Source organism: Setaria italica, chromosome I, assembly GCF_000263155.2.
Source record: "Setaria italica strain Yugu1 chromosome I, Setaria_italica_v2.0, whole genome shotgun sequence".
In the NCBI taxonomy this organism is placed as follows: Eukaryota; Viridiplantae; Streptophyta; class Magnoliopsida; order Poales; family Poaceae; genus Setaria; species Setaria italica.
This window is the reverse complement of record NC_028450.1, coordinates 1,647,373-1,668,474: the sequence shown is the minus strand read 5'-3', so window position 1 is coordinate 1,668,474 and position 21,102 is coordinate 1,647,373. Positions and strand designations below refer to the sequence as shown.

The window sequence follows — 21,102 nt, the reverse complement described above, 5'->3', positions numbered from 1 at the left end:
ATGCTCACAAAAATCCAACTTGCTGATGCTATGCTCATCGAGAAGTCCTCTCTTACTCAGCATTGCCAAGCCAAGCTCACTCATATGCCCAAGACACATATGCCAAATATTAGTAGCATCATAAGTTGATAATGAATTAGAAATTATAGCGGCATCACCTGTAATTATAGTACCATGAAGACGGTACAAATTGGCAGATTTTGAGTCACCTTTTATAATAATAAGAGAACCTTTTGACACCTTCAAAACTCCGTCTCCACTAGAGTACTTGCACCCTTTGCCATCAAGAGTACTTAAAGAAATAAGATTCTTGCTCATATCTGGAATATGCCTCACATTTGTCAAAGTTCCAGTAGTACCATCATGCATCTTAGTCTGGACGGATCCAATGCCAATAACCTAATGTGATCTATCATCACCCATTCTAATAGAACCACCTTGGATAGAATCATAAGTGATGAAGAAATCTCTATTAATGCATATATGAAAGGAAGCAATATTTGCATATCTAGCAAAAGCAACAAGAACCTTAGAACCATGTGAACTACCATCAGTAGCAGCAACAGAAGCATTACCTTCGTTAGATTTACCTTTTGGTCTATATGTGCCAGTTCTCTTTTCCTTGTTCTTCAACTTATAGCACTGAGATATAAAATGAGTCTTTTTCTTGCAATAATTGTAGAATTTCTCATCCTTGTCTCTAGACTTTGAACGACTCCTATAATCATTCGAGCTCTTGCCTCTATAATCATTATCTGCTTTCTTTTGTGTCCTGCCATGAACAGACAAAGCTTCTCCATTGGAAGCTGAACCTTCAGTAGACACCATCTATTTCATCTTTTCCTTGGCTGTTGCAATGCCTCATAAACTTCATTCATGGTTAGAGTATCACGACTATACAATATGGTATCTATGAAGTTTGCAAAAGAACTAGAACTAGGCGGTGAGTACAAAAGAATAAGATCCAAGTCCTCATCATCATATTTTACCTCCATAGACTGTAGGTCAGCAACAATCTCCTTAAAGACCGAAAGATGGTTAGGCATGTTAGGAATAGCACTTGTATTCATAACAGGGGCACTATGCCCATATATATACAGGTATATGGAGGGGTAAATATACACAAAACCCCCTAATAGAAAAGGTAAAATATCAACAGTACATATACATCTAACAAGGCACAGAACCACCTTCTTGCAACCTGTGCGTATATAACTTCATCTTCATATGCATCTTGCTTGTCAAATCTTTAGACATGCAGATTTACTCCAATTTGAGCCATAAAGCAGCAACGGTTTTCTCCTGCAAAACCTCTTGCAAAATATTATTTGAAAGATGAAGATGAATATGAGACAAGGCCTTACGATCTTTCCTCTTCTCATCATCAGACCAAGACTTTGAATCCTTGTTCCCGAATTTATCAAGCCTATCATCCAAATCAGTTTGCGCTAAAACAGCTCGCATCTTGACTTGCTATAGAGCGAACCTTGTATCTCGATCAAGCAGAGGAATATCATACTTCATCAAAGCCATTGCAAAGAAATAATCAGAAGAAAAAATAATCTGCAGTAATAATCTAGGTATATGTAACCCTAGCAGAACCTGCAGCCTGTGTACACTTCCGTGTACCTTCAGCAGAAAACTGAAGAACTCCTGGTAGCTTCCCGTGTGAGCGTAGCAGATTTTGCGAATTTCTTTTCACGCACGAAACGGCGGAGGTGCTGGTCTTCCCTCGATCCGCGTGCAACAGCTACCCGGAAACAGCGGCAGCAAATTCTCCTCCGCCCTGACGCAGCGGCTTGATTTTCCCGGTGACAGCAACTGTATAGATGGATGAAGCTGTACCGGCGACGTCGGCCGAGGAACTCGGCCAATCACGGAATCCTATTCCGTCTTGAACGCCGGGATCGCGGAGTAATCAAATCGACGAGTAACAGATTGGCTCAGCCGGCGGCGCGACGAACAGGATAAAACCTTAATTTTTTTCAATCTAATCTCGTAACCAACTCTTTTACTACTCGTTAGCGAATAATGCGAAAATAAGATCGAACACGAGACACGATTTTTACGTGAAAAATCTTTACGGCAAAAAACCACGGACACCAATCAGCGATCGAGAGTTACAATGCAGGGAATACAATGAGCTGTTATTTTCTTTCCATGTTAGTTACAAGATGTATATATAGGGTGAACTAAACTGATTTTATGCAAATACGGAAATAAATCCGCTAATTACACAACACAAACTGTGTGCCCTCCAGGCATCCCCGTAAGACTCACATTATAATTCAGATCATATCTAACATCTATGGGGGAGGATAGGGTAGAGTCGTGACCCTAGGCGTCAGCCTGATTTTTCCAACTATAGTGCATTGTTGGCATGCTTGGCTCACGGCCACAGCTCGTCACGCCACAGCCTATGGCGACTGACGCGAGAAATCGGCGCCACAGCTTGTGGCGTGATGTGGCGTGATCAGGGACCAAACAGGCTTTGTAGCATGAAGGTCCATCCTAGCAAGAGTAGTTGGTCCATGGAGTGGTCCAAGGTATTGGGGTAGTCCAGCTCCGCCCCTGGTAAAAACGACATAAAATAGATTTATGGTGATGATTTATATAACATTTTTATTTACTATGTTGGTTCTTGTGCAGTTAACCAATAATTAGGCAATAAAGATATCATAAGATCCTGGTATCAACTTTGTGAAAAGCAGCCAATCATTATTGGCAGCATCGACGGAGTCACATTGTGAAAGTAACCAAACAACCCCTGACTGCATCAACAGAGACAGCGTGTGAAAGCAACTAATCAACCTTGGCTGCATGCCTGCATTAGTGGGAACCTGGTGTTGCTTTTTTAAAAACTTCAACATGGCCTCACCCGCCAAAAGTCTACTGCAAGTTAAAAAGCTTTGCAGGATGAAGCCGGCCGCGGATTGCAAGAGAGAGTGGAAAATTGAAAGACGGTTGATATACATATACTTTTTATTTTATAAATGGAAGATAAAATTCCGGCTTCAGACATCCTCTTTCGAGAATGCATTAGATCACAAACAATACAGAGAGGCACATGTTCCAACTAAACACGTAGCCAAGATATCAGAAGATCTGATGTAGTAAAGAAACGTCACAAAAATAAAGAAAAAGGTGAAACTCAAAATCTTCAACAAGCTACTCCAGTAATCTCCCTTAGCGGCATGTTTCGTAAAGTCACCTTCAAATGAACTTCTCCACATCATGTGAAAGCAGAACCAAAGCATGAGCCAAATTCAACAACAGGGAAGAGAAACAACTCCATGTGCTGATTGATGCTCCGACCACCAAACTAAGATCGCAGCAAAACCATCCCCACTTGCACAATGGGGATAAGTAAGATACTATAGCCATTGAAGAATCCGAGTTGGGTAACCACAGTACCCACATGAAGTGCACCACCACTCAAAAAGCCTCCAAAATAACGCCTCCACCGAGGAAATGACGATAGTCGTCACCGCTGCTGTCCACCGGGATAAAGTTTTCACCTGAAGACCTAGTGATGGGGTGGATTCAGGACACATAGGTGGCGCCTCCAAGAAGGAAAATGACGCCCACAGGCATCATCGCCGTGGCTTTCGCCAATGCACCCTAACCCACCACAACACAGCCCCAAGGGTCGACGAGACACATCCTATACCGCACCATCGCCAACCACACGAGGTCAAAGCACCTAAGACCCAATGTCAACGAATTGTGTCTCATACCACACTCGTCGCACAACGAGTTCCTGAGCACCTCCGTTGCAAGCACGACATTTGTGACCGTAGTCACCAACCATCCTCTCCGGAATAGGTTCGTCGGACCGGTCCCCAAAGCCGAAGGGTGCCGGATCCAGGTAAGATGGATCTGGACGCTACCAGCTCGGGGGCGAAGGCTGCCGCCGTGAGATGCTACAGCCCCGATAGGAGAGGATGGGGGTGGGAACCAGCGGCATGGCTGCCTAATCACCCTGGCGCTACCTCCCAGCCACTAGGCGTTGGATCTGACCCCGGGAGAGGTAGATCAGGCTAGGGGCATGATGAATTTGGCACCGAGTAGCAAAATCTGGCCAGCCGGCCGCCGGATGCCGTGGCCACGGAAAACCTTTGGCATGAGGAAAGATGACCTCGCCACCGCCTTCTTTGCAACCGGGCGGGCTTCTGCTAGCCTGCTCGGGAGACGACCAGGGAGAGGGACGGAGGGAGGAGGTGGCGGCGCTTGGATCTCCCATCCGCCCGAGTTGCCCTAGGAGGAGCAGCGCGGGCGTCCCTCGTATGAGTCAGCTCACACAGGAGTTTCCAATCTTATCAAGGTTTACAGCCGATGACATTTTTGCACAATTTCAAAGATAGTTAAGATTGCAGCTACAGTTTATGTTCGGTGTTGGCCAATGGAAAATCGAAATACCATCTGTTATCACAAATCCACTGTAGAGCTAGCATGCGTGTGTTGTCACTCATCAATTGAAATAGTGTTACGCTGGAATGTCCAAGGGATTCTACTAAACAATCTGCACGGTCCTCAGTGTTAATTTGGCTGCGAACAATGTGCAAAATAAAAAAAATAATGCTTAACTTCACAATCAAATAATCTCCATCGTCAGCCCTACCACCATGTGCCTGCAACCGAAATATATGACATAATCACGGTCATGTGTGCCATCAGTGTGTCTCCTGTCGTCATCGTACGTTACTATTCAACAATCTATCATGGATATTTCGAATAATTGCCCTATCGCCTTCTTCGCATTATCATCTTGTGCTACACAACAACAAATCGATCTCTTGTGTGTTTTTAAAGTCTCTAAAATTATAATTTAGGCGCTACATCTCCTTGTTAGCCTACTGTTCTGATAATGATATGTACGACCATTAAGTCATAGAAAATTAACTAACGAACACTAGTAGAGAATTCACCTTCCATGCGCCCCATTTTATCCCGGTTTAAAGTTGGCCCGGGACAAAAGGTTCACCAACCGGGACTAAAGCTCGGTCACTGGTGGGGGGCTCACCAACCGGGACCTTTTATCCCGGTTGCAAAGGCTAGTGGAAAAAAAAGACCCCGGGATAAAAGGGTTGAGAGTCTTTTATCCCGGTTTGTAATACTAACCGGGATAAAAGGGAGTCTTTTTATCCTGGTTGGTGTTTCAAACCAGGATAAAAGGGTCCCCAATGGGGTGGCTGAAAGAGGAGTAAATCCCTCGAACCCTTTTATCCCGGTTTGTAATACCAACCGGGATAAAAGGGGGTCTTTTATCCTAGTTGGTGTTTCCAACCGGGATAAAAGGGTCCCCCACGAGTTAATACAAAAGGATTGCATCCCCTATATAGTCAGATGTGTTGTGTAGGTGGGATGGCAAGAAAGTTGTGGGTTCAAATCCCACGCAGCGCGCATGCGCATATTTCGCGTGACTTGTGGCTTGGGGCGTGCGCCCTCCTGGGAGCATGGGATTTCTTTTTTTCAGCGCCTGCCGTGGTGACCCGTTTTATCCCGATTGGTATTACCAACCGGGATAAAAGGGGGATCTTTTGTCCCGGTTGAGTGACCCTTTTGTCCCGATTGGTTTATCCCGGATGGATTTTCGGGAGATTTGCACCTTACCAACTGGGACTAAAGGCCAATTCTCTACCAGTGGAAACACACTTATATAAACTAACTTACCGTCAGAGTGAGCCACACATGCAAATCATCTACCTTTCAATTATGTTCTCTTTTCGTGTAAAATGGCTTACCCCAAAGTGTATTGTTTAGAGAAAAAGTCTTACAAGATTGTCCAACAACCTATCTAAGACCTTGTTTGTTTCAGCTAGAGATATTGAGAAAAGCATCTTGTACGTACTTGAAATGAGGAACGATGAATGTGTAAAGCTGAGGGTCCAAAGCTTGTGGCTGCCTGGTAACATGGATTCTATCTTACAGCCTCTTTCTCTGTTTCTCTACACACACATGGTAGAGAGTGGATTATAAATTCTAGACAAGTTGGCTCGTGGAATTTGAGATCAAAAGTTTTTGTAGCTAGGAATTATAAAAAGCTAGAATGCACAATCCTCTGGTTAAAACAAACAGCGCCTAAACTAACAAAGCATAACTAATCACATCGTATCAGAACACTTGAGCCACAAGAAGCCAAACCAGAACATTTCCTCTCTAATATTTAATCACGTCGAGCATCTCCAGCAATCTCCCAATTAACTCCCAATAACTAGTTAATGGGGATATCCCAATATCCATTTCATTGTTATTGGGAGAGTTATTTTTGCAGTCTTTCAAAACCTCATCCCAATCCAACTATCGTATTGGGAGAGTCACAACTCCTCCTCCTTTGTTAAGGGAGAGTTGGGGTGAATTATTGGGTTGTCCCAATAATTATTGGAAAAAGGAAAGAAAGTTTGCTGGAGCATTAATTTTTTACCAACCTTCCCAATACGGTAGTTGATCGGGAATTGGAGAACTGCTGGAGATGCTCACCGCTATCAAATACAAAAATTCACCTTTTAGTAATCACTCGAACCGCCGAATAATCCAAAAGATCACCTTTTAAGCTCAAAATCTAGGGTGCCACATTCCCTCCCTAGACATGAGTTGGATCGGATATAAAACAAAAATCATATCATGGAATCGGATTCGAGTACACATTTCCCATCCCTGCAGCATTAATTACCCTCAACCTCGAGCGGACAGCTTCCTCCCTACCGCCACAAACCATTATATTGCCATCACCATGCTGATCACCAACAAAGCCCATCCTATTTCCATAGGCTCGAATCAACCCATGCCGTTGGTGCTAGGCCCTGTCTGGAATGGAGGAAAATCACAGGAAAAATAGAGGAATCGATTCCAGAGGAAAGGTTTGGAGATTTGCTGTCTGAAATGGAGGAACGAGCTTCCCAGTTCCGCAGGAAAGGAAAGCTCTCCTTCACAAAACGTAGGAAATAAAACATCCACGCTGAGCTCTGGTTTCGCGTAAGCCCGAGGCAATGAAAGGGAAAGAAACAATCATCTCTGCCTAAAGAACGATGAGGACAAGAGAGAATCAGAAAAAAAAAAAGGAAAACAGATCTCAGCTCCTTGACCCACCGCAGCCATCCTGGGTTCTTTCAAGCGCTTGGCCGCGGAGCTCCTTGCAAGTTGCGAGCCGGGATGCTGCTGTAGACGCAGGCTTGCGCAGCTTGCCGCCGCCATGGAAACCTCGTGCAGCTTGCCGTCGCCATGGAAACCTCGTGCAGCTTGCCGGTCGCCATGGAAACCTCGTGCAGCTTGCTGCCGGTTGCCACCACGCATCTGCTCATGTTATTTTCTGTCTTGAGGAAGATAACGACGTGCACAAGAAATGGAAACGAATGGACCAGAGAGTGCCATATACATATGTGGGCCACCGGTTTTAATTTGGGCTGTATGGAAACGTGTGTATCTTAAATTGTTATATAATTCATGGAAAGCATACCTCTTGTTAAGTGTTTAACTTCGGTTGCAGCAATTTTCTAGCTGTGACAAAACTAAAAACCTGCACCGTTAGACTAGTAGACTGAGAGAGGAGTTGAGCTGAGCTAGCGATGGCCATGGAGACGGAGCAGCCACTGCCCATACTCCTGTCCGCCGATTCAGTAGCCGTCCTGGCCGTGGGCACCCTTCTTGCTCTTGCCCTGAACCACTTGGTCTCGTCATGGCGATCTGCTCGTCGTCTTCCCCCGAGCCCGCCGGGCCTCCCGGTGATCGGCCACCTCCACCTGCTGCGGCCGCCGGCGCACCGCACCTTCCACGAGCTCGCGGGAAAGCTCGGGCCCCTCATGCACATCCGCCTCGGCTCCACGCACTGCGTCGTGGCCGGCTCGGCCGACGTCGCTAGGGAGCTCATCCACCGCCACGACGCCGCCATCTCGGGGCGGCCGGTCACGGCGCTGGCCCGGCTCTTCTCCTACAGCTCCGCCGGCTTCGCCTTCACCCCCTACAGCCCACGGTGGCGCTTCCTGCGGCGGCTGTGCGTGTCCGAGGTGCTCAGTCCGCGCACCGTCGAGCAGCTGCGCCCCGTCCGCCGCGCCGCCCTGGCGCCGCTGCTGCGGGCCGTGCTGGCGGCGTCGGAGCGCGGCGAGGCGGCGGACGTCACCGGCGAGCTCGTCCGGTTCGCCAACGCGTCCATCATCCGGATGGTCGCCAGCGACGCGCCGGGGAGCGTCGCCGACGAGGCGCAGGGCCTCGTGAAGGCGGTGACGGAGCTGATCGGCGCCTTCAACGTGGAGGACTACGTCCCCCTGTGCCGCGGCTGGGACCTCCAGGGCCTCCGCAGTACGGCCGCCGGCGTCCACCGGCGATTTGACGCCTTGCTGGAGCAGATGATCAGGCACAAGGAGGAGGCCAGGGAGCGTGGCCGCAGCTGCGGCGCGATTTATGAGCTTGAGCACGAGCAGGAGGACGAGAAAGGGTCGGCGCCGGCGACACGCAAGCGCAACAAGGACCTGCTGGACATCCTGCTGGAGAAGGCGGAGGACGAGGCGGCGGAGGTGAAGCTCACCAGGGAGAACATCAAAGCCTTCATCACTGTAAGCTAGCTATATCTTAATTACCTTCATCGTGCGACATGGTCTATCGGAAAGTTTCATTAATAAACGGCGCGGCGCGGTGCAGGACGTGGTGACCGCGGGGTCCGACTCGTCGGCGGCCACGGTGGAGTGGATGCTGGCAGAGCTGGTGAACCACCCGGAGGTCATGCGCAAGGTGCGGGAGGAGATCGACGCGGTGGTCACCGGGGACTGCAGGATCGTCGGCGAGGCCGACCTGCCGAGGCTGCCCTACCTGCAGGCGGCGTTCAAGGAGACGCTGCGGCTGCACCCGGGGGCGCCGATCGCGCACCGGGTGTCGACGGCGGAGATCTCCGTCCGTGGGTTCATGGTACCGCCGCGGACGGCGGTGTTCATCAACGTGTGGGCCATCGGCCGCGACCCGGCCTTCTGGGAGGACCCGACGGCGTTCAGGCCGGAGCGCTTCATGCCCGGCGGCGCCGCAGCGGGGTTGGAGCCCCAGCCCCGCGGCCACCACTTCCAGTTCATGCCGTTCGGCGGCGGCCGCAGGGGGTGCCCCGGCGTGGGGCTCGCGCAGCAGTCCGTGCCGGCGGTGCTCGCGGCGCTCGTGCAGTGCTTCGACTGGGCGGTTGCTGATGGCGAGACGGGGTTGGTCGACATGGAGGAGTCCGACGTCGGGCTGGTGTGCGCTCGCAAGCACCCGCTTCTGCTCCGTCCCACCCCTCGCCTCAACCCGTTCCCGTCAGTCGTCTAGGCTAGCTCGAGTTGCCTCTTGCCGAACATGGATATTTCGCATATGCATACCACCACATGGACTACCCGAGCCATTCATCTTTGAATCAATAGTGAAATGGATCAACGTTGAATGGAGAAAAACCAACTGAGATAAACCATCGGTCACATGTACATGTGATTTTGCATTTTCCGCCTCTTGTCTGCATGCTGGCTGGCTTGCTGATCTATCTTCTATACAATGCTATCGTATGCATGCTCCTGTAAATCTGTAATGTATATAGGGGTATTTTACGACGCAATACCCATTAAGCTAAAAAAAAAAGAAGATACCATTTACCATCCTTCATCAGTGCTTCCTGCGCTTCTGATTATGGAGCTGTACGACCTTCCGAGTTAACAAATGAAATGAAACAACATATAGGTGGTAGGTTGATAGTTTCGATAGGTACCTAACCTACTCATACCATCAAGTTGGTTCAGCAAAGGATGAACGCAGTAACTACTCGAAGTAAACAATTCTACTCCTACCACTAGCCATACAAACCGAAATACCAGAAGATAAACTTTTTAATTGTAAGATAGCCCTCCTAAGGTCCCAGCCATGGCTTCACTTGCCCATCAACCACCCTCATCATACAGTACCTTCCCCGGAGATGCCATCTTATTCGTTAGGGACTTTATCTTGCAAAATGTATTTGTTAATGTTCAGGTTGCCCTTCTTGACTGTAGACAACACGAGCACGTATTGATCGCTCAAGCACGGGACTAAGCAACAAGCATAGCCTCAATGGCGTTCCACATGGCAACAACAGTGGTCATGGACAACAAGAAGGTAAGAAGCTTAAGGTAGCTCAGGACTTATTGCTCCTGAGCTGCCCACTGAATGTACGCAAGATTGGTGACATTCTCGATTCGACCTTTTCCACCTCTGATCATTTTCAGTGGGATGGTGATGGTGCGACATCAAGGAAATTGGCAAGTTGGACGCCACAATGTGGTGAGGACCCGCACTTTCCACAGCGCATGGTTGGTCTTCATGAGTTCCGTGGTATGGTCAAGCCAAGGAGAGAAGGCGTGGACGAGGAGTACGCATTGGAATGGGAGTAGATGGGATTTTTTTTGGACAAGAATAGATTGGATCAGCTGGAGGGGTTTAGGCTCTGGTTGCCATGTGAAATGTTGAGGAACTGCTGAACCCTAGTTAGGGGCGCATCGTTCATCTATTCAGCCAAGGAAAGCCCTTGCCATGGTAAGTACATGTTAGGTATGGTGTACAAGTCAAAAAGATACACAACTATCTCTATGATTTGTTACAAGATATTTATCTAACCTTATCTCTAACATGTTAGCATTGCATCTCCTAGGATCCTTTTTCCTATTCCTACTCTCTTTTAATTTATAAATACAATGGATGGCACTATAGAGCGCTAAGTGTGTCCATCCAATTTTCTCTCTATTCCTTCTTTTATGTGAGTTTATCTCTACCAACAAGAAGATTCAATTTTAGGATTGACATATACACTAAGTATGTTAGTAATTTCTTGCTCCTTCATTCGAAAATGTGATTTTTCACGCTCCTAGTGACTGGCGTCACTAGTGCAAAACTACTTCCTACATATTAGAAGATAGATATGATGGAAGATGGTAATAGATTGGTAACTCAATAGTAATACAAACAAATTGATTGACCAAGGATGATGGTTGGAAGTTATGTAGGCATGCTATCTTTTACCATTATTATATGTTCTTTGTTTTTTTACAGAAATAGTTTTCTAATACTTCTCTTTAGATGACAAAGTTAATCAAATATTACAATTCTAGGACAATTTATTTTTTTTGGTAAAATCGCTATTTCAAAATTGTACTAAGGTGAAAATTTGTTCATTGTTTGTTATTTGTTTTTGTCATTCAGTTAGTACAAACAATTGAGTAGTTTTAACTCACAAAAAGCACAAATCAAATATGTTGATTGAGGTTATTATAGGGCAAATAAACAGTGATGGATTGAGAGTGTAAAAAACAAGTTTTGGAAGAATAAGCATAAACTACAAAATTTTCTCGAATATGCAAGAGAACTTCGTATCATTGCATTAAGATAGAAGAAAGGCCAAAATAGTCATACAGCACACAGAGACCCTTGCCCACAACACACACAGACCGTTGCCCCTAGCGGGTTCTTATATCACATTCGTGCTAGGGAAAACTCAGAAATGACCATTAGCCTTTAACCAACTCTATCCACCGACAGGACCAGCAGCGGCCAAGGCGTTCAGCCCTTTAGCACCTGTGAGCATCCAGGGTCCAGCTCCTCCTCCGTGAGCAGGACAGACTGATCAATCCTAGGGGAGACATTATTGAACACAACCTCATTCCGTGCCTTCCAGATTATCCAAGCCACCAATACGACCTTCGTAGCTCTTGATCCAACCGTGTTACTAGCTTGCTGCCACCGATGGAAGAAATCATCTGTCTTGTGGTGTGACCTCATGTAGCTCAATAATGCTTAAAAGACGGTGCCAAAATTTACGTGCAAAGACGCTACAGGTGGGGCATCGCATGACGGGTGAGCCTATCAGCTATTGTTGGTGTACGACGACCCCAAAGTGGACTCCTTCACAATAGTCCCAAGTAGACTGACCGAAGGGTGAGAGGGTCTACCTCTCGGTCTGTTGCTTCACTTCTTCTCCCCTACTCACGCCTGCTTCTACCTCTACCTCCACAGCTACTTCTTTTGCTCCGAAATAAAGATAAGAGAGTAAATGCGCAACTATATAAAAGCTTTCATTAACTTCGGACCAGCCATCCCATCAATTACAGCTACCCCTCTATTTATAGGAAGGCGAACCACCTTAATTACGCTTTGTTGTTACACAATGATTAGATTCCGGAAATATTCCAGAGTAGAATAGCGATTACACCCTCGGTATGGAACATATTTGCCCTTCGTAGAGAAGACCCTCAGATCTACATTCTGAAGTTTTCTCCGGATGTCAAGCCTTGCCTTTCTTTGGCTACGTTGCTGATTTGCAATGCTCCATGATTCGAGGTTCACATCGCCATTGAGCACGGGCCTTCCGAAGGGGCCTTTGTTCACCTGCGGCATAGAGTTAGGTTTTCGAAAGTAATTTGAATGTCAGGGCGAACGTTGGACACATGTCTCGTTTCGATGGTGATTTCCTCAATAGCCGTCTAGCAACGATTGTGAGCAACCAACCAAAGAAAAACTTGCACTTCCTTGGAGCCCAAGTGTCCCAGATCACTTTGCTTGGGGCAAAGTGGACTGAACAAGTAAAGAAGGCCAAGTAGGCTGATCTGGTTGAGAACTGACTAGATTCTTCCAATCTCCATTTATGCACAACTTCCACTTCATGCTGAAGCACTATTGACGCTCGTTATTGACACACTTTTAGTACCATTTAAGTGGTGTTTTCATATATATTCTTACACTAACCCGCCACTTGACACTTGAAATAACCTCATTATTGCATACGTGTTGTATATGGAGGATATTCTATTTTTGCAAGAAATTGGACTAAATGGAGCATAATTGGATAAAGCCCTGAACAAGCGACGACCTAGAGAAAGACGAAGGCCAACGGGCTCAAAAAGGGCTTAGGCCGATCGGCCTATAGAGGCCTAGGCCGATCGGCCTACAATCCTTCGGGCTCCTCTGATGCTTATTTTTGTCAATCACTCCTCCAAGATTACTTAAGAGCTAAGTTTGCGAAGATATGGCAAGATGAGTTCGAGATCAAGGAGGATCAATCAATGAATTGGAAAGATATCAAGAGACATCCTTATCCCCAACCTATCGACGTGCCAGGCCCACATGCAAGTGAAAATAAGACTCCAAGATGCCTGAGAAGACTTGGGGATGAAGGAGGGCGTGAGAGACCACAAGGAAGGGCCAGGTCGATCAGCCTGGAAGCCCCCTCCCCTCGGGGCGATCAGCTTGGGGCTTTCCTTACTCCTCTCGCCTTCCAATTTTCACCACGCGCTCTTCAGACTATAAATACCTCAAAAATACACCGTCCACCAGAACTTGACGAAACCAAGGATATCTACCAGAGGGAGATGAGGGCCGCTGCAAGTCTTTGAAGTTGTCTAGGAGATGGCTTAGGTCGACCCTAGCCGCCATGGCCTCCCTGCGCGGTTGTGTCATGGTGGAGTTCAGGATCTAGTTGTGATCATCAATGGTATGTACTTGGAGGTGATGATCTAAATACATCTATTATATGAGCAATGTTCTTCATGTTATCCAATTTGTTAGCGACTCAATGCCTCCTTTTATGCTCTTCTATCTATCATGAATATGTTTATTCCTTAGTCTAATACATGATTAGACTACGTAGCATGCTTTATGTAATCATGGTGATTAGATCTAGTATGTTAATCCTTCTTGATAGCTAGACATGTTCACCTATGTTCGTGCCCTTAAACTGCCTGCGCTAATAGAGAGGATCGTGACAGGATCTGGCTTGTGTAAGGTGGGGGTTTTCGGGAGGTTGACTGGAGGTAGTTGTGGGGACCTCCCTTTAGGAGTCCTGCTAATCACCGGTATTAGTCCCTAGATCAGTAGGCTAATACAGTTACCATCACAGTTCAGTATTTTAAGCAATAAAAAATGCATAATTTGATAAAGGAAAGGTTTTCACCTTAGCATAGTGAAGGGAAGCGCAGGTGCCCATCCACTAACAAGATGGTCAAAATACCTGGAAACCTGTATGATGAAAGTAAGGCTGAGTACACTTATGGTTGGTACTCAGCAAACCCCAACCTTAACTAGTATATTAATTGCAATATGGGAGTGGTCAAGGAATATGGTTGAGAGGCAAAACGTATGCCTAAAGGATCTCACATATGCAAAGTGGATTTAAAAAGGTGAGTTTTGTAAAGACTCTCTAAAAGGTTATTATTATATTATAAGTGAAAGTTGTGGTCCTAGAGGGGGAAACTACCTCCCCTACCAGTCCCCAGGTTTTAATTCTGGAATCTGGTCTACGACCTTCATTTGGCAATTCCAACATGCTAATTTCCCACCCAAAGACTAATCATGGGGGCTTTAACAAACTGGGCTCATAACCGTGAGCCTCGGTTATCGATAGATCAAAACTCTGCGTAGAGGTGTACACATCCATACATTCGATCAGCCCATACCTTGTTCCTAGGCAGTACTGACCTACGAGACCCATGCCCGCCCATGTCTATCTCTAGACAGCATTCCCTAGGTCCATCCACGGATATACTCGGGTCTAAACAGGGGACACTAACATCTGCCTTGCGAATCCTCTCCCGGGAAATGTGCACAAAAAAAAATAAATAGGGCCTCCGGCCCTCAAGGTCTCCGATCCTCCAAACAGTCAACTTGTGTTGACCGGACGTGGGACTCTGCGAAGGTCCTACTCTAGCATATCCATTGCCCGTCTTGGCCCCTGTGGATGGATGACTAGGTTCAGCTAGCGGGGTTCAAATCAAGGCCTCACGTGAACAGGAACTCCCGAAGGTTGTACCTTTTGGTCGCGGCGATCGCAGTTAGGTCGACGACCAGGCCGACCGTGGCATTCGCCATCTCCTCATTCGTCACGATGACGATTGTCACGGTGGTGGTTGTCTAGTCGGCGATCGTCGTCGTTGGGATGGTGGTCATTGCTTTGGGACTGGTCCACCTCCTCCTCTTAAATGGGTTCCAGCCGACCTCCCCTGCAATGGCCATGATTGGCTCGGCTACGATCGGATCTACTCTGAGTAGATCGGATTCGGGAGTGCCGGGTAGATATAGATCTGGGTGAGACGATTGGCTTCATGAGCATGTTGGGACCTAGGCCTTTTCCTTGATCTAGGTGTTAGCAACATGGAGACGCACCCAGATCCTTTGCAGTTGCTCTGAATCTGGAAAGTTTTCTAGACCGGCAAAGACAGCCCTCAGGTTGGCTTGGGGTGTAGCAAAAACGTCGTGGCCGGCTTGTTCTAAGTCGGCATGTAGATTACGAGCACGCAGGGGATTAGGGCACCTCTGTCGACCTCCTGCGTCGTCCTGGCCACCATTGTTGCCGTTGTTAGGTGCCAGCGGGACGGGCGGTGCGCCGGCCGCTGCGGGGGTGGCAGGCAGCTGACAAACTTGCTCGACTCATTCCTGTTGGTGGCGCCTGCTACGGTCTCGATTCCCCTCGTCGTGCCCTTCCTCCTAGGAGGAAGTTTTGCCATCACGAGGAGGTTCGTCGGCGGAGACAGTGAATACTTCCCGATCTAGTGACGTAGAGCTTTCATCGTCACCCTCACTGTAAGGGTTTGGGGTTAGGGCGAAGCGAGGGACCTGGAACTCACTGCAGTTCAGAAATTGGGTGGGCTCGGGTGGGTCGTCAGATTGGATCTGGAAGCACGAGTTTTTCAGAAAACAGGGCAGCCGAGTTTTTGATGCCAAAAGGGGCGCAGGGCTGCCCTGCGCCGACCTTCTGGGGCGTGGTGCCGCCTCGGAGAGGTTGATGCACTCAGCAATGGTATTGCTAATGCGATCTTACCCCACGATTCGATCAGAGGGTGTGGGTAGGCGGGTTGCCGCGAGGATGCGCGGGATCCTCTTAGAGAGAGAGAGAGAGAGAGAGAGAGATCGCCGACCTGCTGGTAAGCGGCGTGATGATTCTCGGGTGAAGACCTTGCTCCGTTGATGCAGGTCCAACGGATACTAAGCTGGTGGCGGATACCGAGTCGGTGATGGAGGTGTTGGAGTCGGAGTCCACCGGTATGCTTCCAAAGCGGAGCTAGATCGGATTGGCGAGGAAGTCCTCCATGCTCTCGGGGAAGATGACGCCGGGACGGGATGCCATCGAGCTCGCTGGGGAGGATCTCACGATCACCCCTACCTCGTGCACCAACTGTTGGATTTAGTGATTGGCAGTCTAGCAGGGGGTTACCCAGGTGGTAGATTTGTAGGCGGGGAGATCGTAAGATGTAACACCATGTTCTCCAAAGCCACACTGCCCAGCCCTTCTGAGGGGCGAGCACACGTACACATAGCACCCTGCTTACACTTTCGTTCTCGCTTCATGTAAAATGGTTAACCCGAAGTTGCAATGGCTAGTGTACAAAGGCTTATAAGTTGGCTCCACCCTTACTCAACTAGCAATGTGGTACTAAACATGCGCACTTGTGCTCATGGACCACTACTGGGCCATCCAAATTTGGGCCGGATGTCACATACACCCCCTTAAAGAACTCGACGTCCTCGTCGGTCCAAGTCACTCACACATAGACAAATATCCAGGAACGTTCCCTCTTAGTGCACGACCGTACGTCCACCGCCGGCACCATATGTCATACCGTGTGTCCCATTCAAAGCCCACACGCGCCATGCGCCATATGCCCGCATATTGACCCGTACGCGCAACCGCGAGGGTCGGCTCTAATACCATTTGTAACACCCCGTCCTCCAAAGCCGCACTGCCCAGCCCTTCCGAGGGGCGGGCACACGTACACATAGCACTCTTCTTACACTTTCATCCTCGCTTCGTGTAAAAGGCTTAACCCGAAGGTGTTATGGCTAGTGGACAAAGGCTTATAAGTTGGTTCCACCCTTGCTCAATTAGCAATGTGGTACTAAACATGCGCGCCTGCGCTCATGGGCCACTGCTGGGCCAACCAAGTTTGGGTTGGATGTCACATACACACACCTCAAAGAACCCGACGTCCTCGTCGGTCCAAGTCACCCACACATGGGCAACTGTATAGGAACGTTCCCTCTTAGCACACGACCATACGTCCTCTACCGGCGTCATATACCATATCGTGTGTCCCATCCAAAGCCCACACGTGTCATGCGCCATATGCCCGCACATTGACCCGTACACGCAACCGCGAGGGTCGGCTCTGATACCATTTGTAACACCCCATCCTCCGAAGCCGTACTGCCCAGCCCTTCCGAGGGGCGGGCACACGTACACATAGCACTTTGCTTACACTTTTATCCTCACTACGTGTAAAAGGGTTAATCCGAACGTGCTATGGCTAGTGGATAAAGGCTTATAAGTTGGCTCCACCCTTGCTCAACTAGCAATGTGGTACTAAACATGTGCACCTACGCTCATGCGCCAGTACTGGGCCATCCAAATTTGGGTCGGATGTCACATAAGACCAAGAACTCGAATGGTAATACAGGGACGCAAGGTTTAGATAGGTTCGGGTCTCCGGAGAGAAATACCCTACGTCCTGTGTTCTAGTAGATTGTATTGTTGATCGAGGTGCAAAGAGTTAACGTGCCCTCGGGGGGCGCCCCTAGCCACCTTATGTAGGCTGACGACCTAGGGTTACAATTAGATATGATCTAATCCTAGTCGGTTGTTACATGTAAAGCAATCTGAGTCCGTTTATAACAAATGTCCCGTGATATCTGGGCAGAATCCGTTCACCCGACCTCCGGACTAGTGCTCCACATATCTTCATACCTTGGCCCGCATGGCGTGGTCGAGTGGGCCCACCTGTTAGGGCCGACCAGTATCCTGGTTGGCGGGGACCCATGGTACCCTTATCCCTCACTAAGCTTCTCAGCCAACTTGTTGGCCAGTAGCTTTGTAACAAGTTTAGCAATAATGCTATGTATGAGGCTAATTAATCGGCCGATAATCCTTGACCATGGTAGCATCTTCCTTTTTCGGTATAAGTGTCAATAATCCTTTGATTTGCTTACAACATTCAAAGAGGTACTTTGAGGTCATTTACTTTCTACGAAAATATGTTGCTCACTAGATATTGAAAAAGACACTACAGAGATAGTAGATGTAGATTTCTGTTGGTACCATAATACTACCTTTTGCTAGCGATGGTGAAAGATAGTCAGCTAGGTATCCAACCAAAAGAACAGCCATGGTTTCAACCACTGCTAGAACAGAGGGTAGAAGGTACCGGATCTTGTCACATAAATAGAAGTAAGATTTTGAAGAAGTTGCACTTCTTAGCATTGAATAATACCACCAGATGTTTAGCATGTGTTTGGTTTGGGACCATGTGAATTAAAATGGATTTGTCCCTAATTTTTGGGATGGGATGAATCCATCTCATGTTTGGTTGAGAGGGATGGATCCATTCAAGTTATTTATTTGGTTGGAGGGGTTGAGATGGGTGCTATTTTTACACCGTTAGCAACAGTCATCTATGGGTCCCATCTGCCATCCTTTTTTTTCTGTGCACCTCATATTCTTCCTCGAGATTGAGTTGCACGCATACCTCACAGCTAAGGCCTCCACACAGCCGCCACTCTTACCCCGACACCACACTGCGCTACCGACCGCTCGACCCTGCCTAGGCCATCGTGATCCCTGCCCCACCTCACGTCTTACCGCCACTTACCCTTGCCCCTACCCTGCGACACTAGCAGTCCATCCCTACCCCTACCCCGTGTCATTGGCCACCCGTGCCTACCCTGCATCGCGTTGCCACCCACCCTTGCCCCACACTGTGTCTCCACTGGGCCACGCCGGACACTGAAGACTTCCCTCTTGCTGAGAAGGAGGTCTACAGATCCTGTGCTCGCACCTTTGCTCTCTGAAGCTTGGTAGCTCTAGTTTCTACTCACCTCCTGGTGTGATTGCCTCCAAGCAGTATAGATGGACTCGAGATGACATCAAAGGGGGTTGACCTGTTCACTCGTTTCAAGGGAATGAGATGGAACATGCATCTCAACAACATATTCCCTTGTAGATTTATCCCAACCCACATGAACCTCCATCAAAACACTTATGAAAGGGCCAGCAAAAACTAAAACACAAACACCTTGAACCTGCCAAACCCCAAATCAAACCTCATTAGGTTATCATCGCCATCAGCGTGATGGAGAACTCAAAAGACCTTGCTACAAAGCGAACTTGTCATCACCACCTCACTAATCTGGCAATCTCGCTATAGGAAAACCAAAGCCACAATACATCTTCACTTTCACCGAAGATGAGAAGGCACCACGCCAAAACACCAACACCAAAAAAACTCAACATGAAGAACCTCTCAACTCAAGATGGATGGAGAAAATGGTAAACTGATCAATGGTGGTATTTTTCTAACGTGATCTTGTAACGAATATGTCAAACTATTAAATTTTCACTAGCTTTCTTTGTTTTCTAACTTTTTAGTATAATTTCATCCCTCTATTTACTTAAACATTATCATGGAATATGTCCCTCAGATTTTGTTTAATAGATATACATTTACTCCTCCAACCGGGAGAAATTTTGATATTTGGCATTGAATCTGCATGCCTCACGCGTTATAACCCTCAATTTACAAGCATTTCAAAAATATAACCCTCCGCCTGCGAATTCTTTCAATTTGGAGGACTTCATCCCCTTTTCTCGATTTTACAAATTTATTTTTTCTTTTCATTTTCCAGACCAACAGAACATACAACGTTTCCCCTGACCATATCTTCTTTGCATTTAGGATCCAATCGATTAAACTGACCGACACCTCTAGTGTCATTGTCCTCCCTCCCCTCCACCTCCCTATGCACTCTCCCCTCTGTCTCCCTCTACTACCCCCCTCCCTCCCACCACATTCTTTGCCCTCCCCTCTGCCGCATTAGCCTCCTATGTCGCAAGGGTCCTCATCCGCACGACCGTGGCTGTACGACATCTAGGGTTTGTTGAGGCTCGTCAGAAATAATTGGAGCAGCGATGCGACTAGAGGTTGTGCCTCCACCGATGGTTGATGAGGTGACCGGTTTGCCATTGATAATGTGCTCGAACTGCAAGCATTTGAGGCTCACCGCATTCACCTGCAAGTGGACTAAAAATTGGGGCAAGAGATTTTTCAAGTGCCCAAAGAATGATGATTGGGTGAGTGGTTCCTTCAAATTTGTGTTCACAAGTCTCGATTTTGCGCAATGTGAGTTGGATCAATTTTTACAAGTGGCGGTAGATGTGGCATTATCATGGTTCAGAATCAGTATGAGCAGTACCTTGAGAGTAAGGGTTATTTGCAGCTGACCTCGATCATGGATGCCATCCCTAGAATGCTTATGGAAGAAATCGAACAAGTCAAGTTGGCATTCAATAAAATGAAGGAGTTGACCTTGGTGAAGATGGGAATGGGTGAGATGAAGAACAAATAACTAAGAAAGAAAATTCCATGTGTTCCAGTAGTGTTTGTGGTGATATGCATAGTTTGGATTGTGCTGAAGTATACTGCAGCTGTATTTCTTGTTATGCAATGAATTGGAGCTTCTACCAATAAAAATTGTGATCTTGTGATCTGTTCTATTAATTTGAAAAATTTTGGCAGCATGTCCCCATAACAAGTGCTTTGAGGGATGAAGAAAATTACCAAACATAAATTGGCATACATAAGCAAATTACCATACATAAATTGGCACACATAAAAAGAAGTCTGATGTTCACAGTTTCATTCACTACATAGTCGCATGTTGCATACAAAAGAAAATTAAGTCTTAAGTTCACAAATTCAGCAAAGAGAGATTACAAAAACATCCATGACAGGTTAGGTTCATAGTTTCCTTGCAACACAGCAAATTCAGTTTACAAAATAAACCATGGCAGGCACAACAGTTTCATTTATTTCAGTTATTTACCTTACTTGGAGCGAGTTTCTTCTTCACGGCCTTCTTTTTCTTTGTTGGGGGAGTACTTGGTGTAGCAGTGGTGGTCAAGGCAAGTTGACTAAAAAGATGAAAACTTTACATTGTCAGGTTTTATAATGAATGGACAAAATCAATTTGATGAATATTTTATCTTCTTGTGATGGGCACGGAACTAGTGTTGACTAAACTTTCCTACTCAGGAACTATGGGCAATGCAAGTTGGCTAAGAAAATAAACTTTACATTGTCAAGTCGCTGAAAA

General features: G+C 47.3%; 1 protein-coding gene across 1 annotated transcript; it reads left to right on the top strand.

Moving 5' to 3' along the window:
- The first annotated feature begins 7,474 nt into the window (after positions 1-7,474).
- On the top strand, positions 7,475-9,604 carry LOC101781914 (cytochrome P450 93G1). The gene is made up of 2 exons (XM_004951262.2): positions 7,475-8,549; positions 8,635-9,604. Exons 1-2 carry the CDS (start codon positions 7,566-7,568, stop codon positions 9,280-9,282), a joined length of 1,632 nt encoding a protein of 543 aa, XP_004951319.1. The 5' UTR covers positions 7,475-7,565; the 3' UTR covers positions 9,283-9,604.
- Positions 9,605-21,102: the final 11,498 nt, after the last annotated feature.

What these genes read in the sequence shown, in the direction of transcription:
- LOC101781914 (XM_004951262.2), top strand. Translation starts at nt 7,566, where the DNA reads ATGGCCATGGAGACGGAGCAGCCACTGCCCATACTCCTGTCCGCCGAT. An exon ending in ACATCAAAGCCTTCATCACT is followed by an intron (nt 8,550 to 8,634) that starts GTAAGCTAGCTA and finishes GGCGCGGTGCAG; the next exon opens with GACGTGGTGACCGCGGGGTC.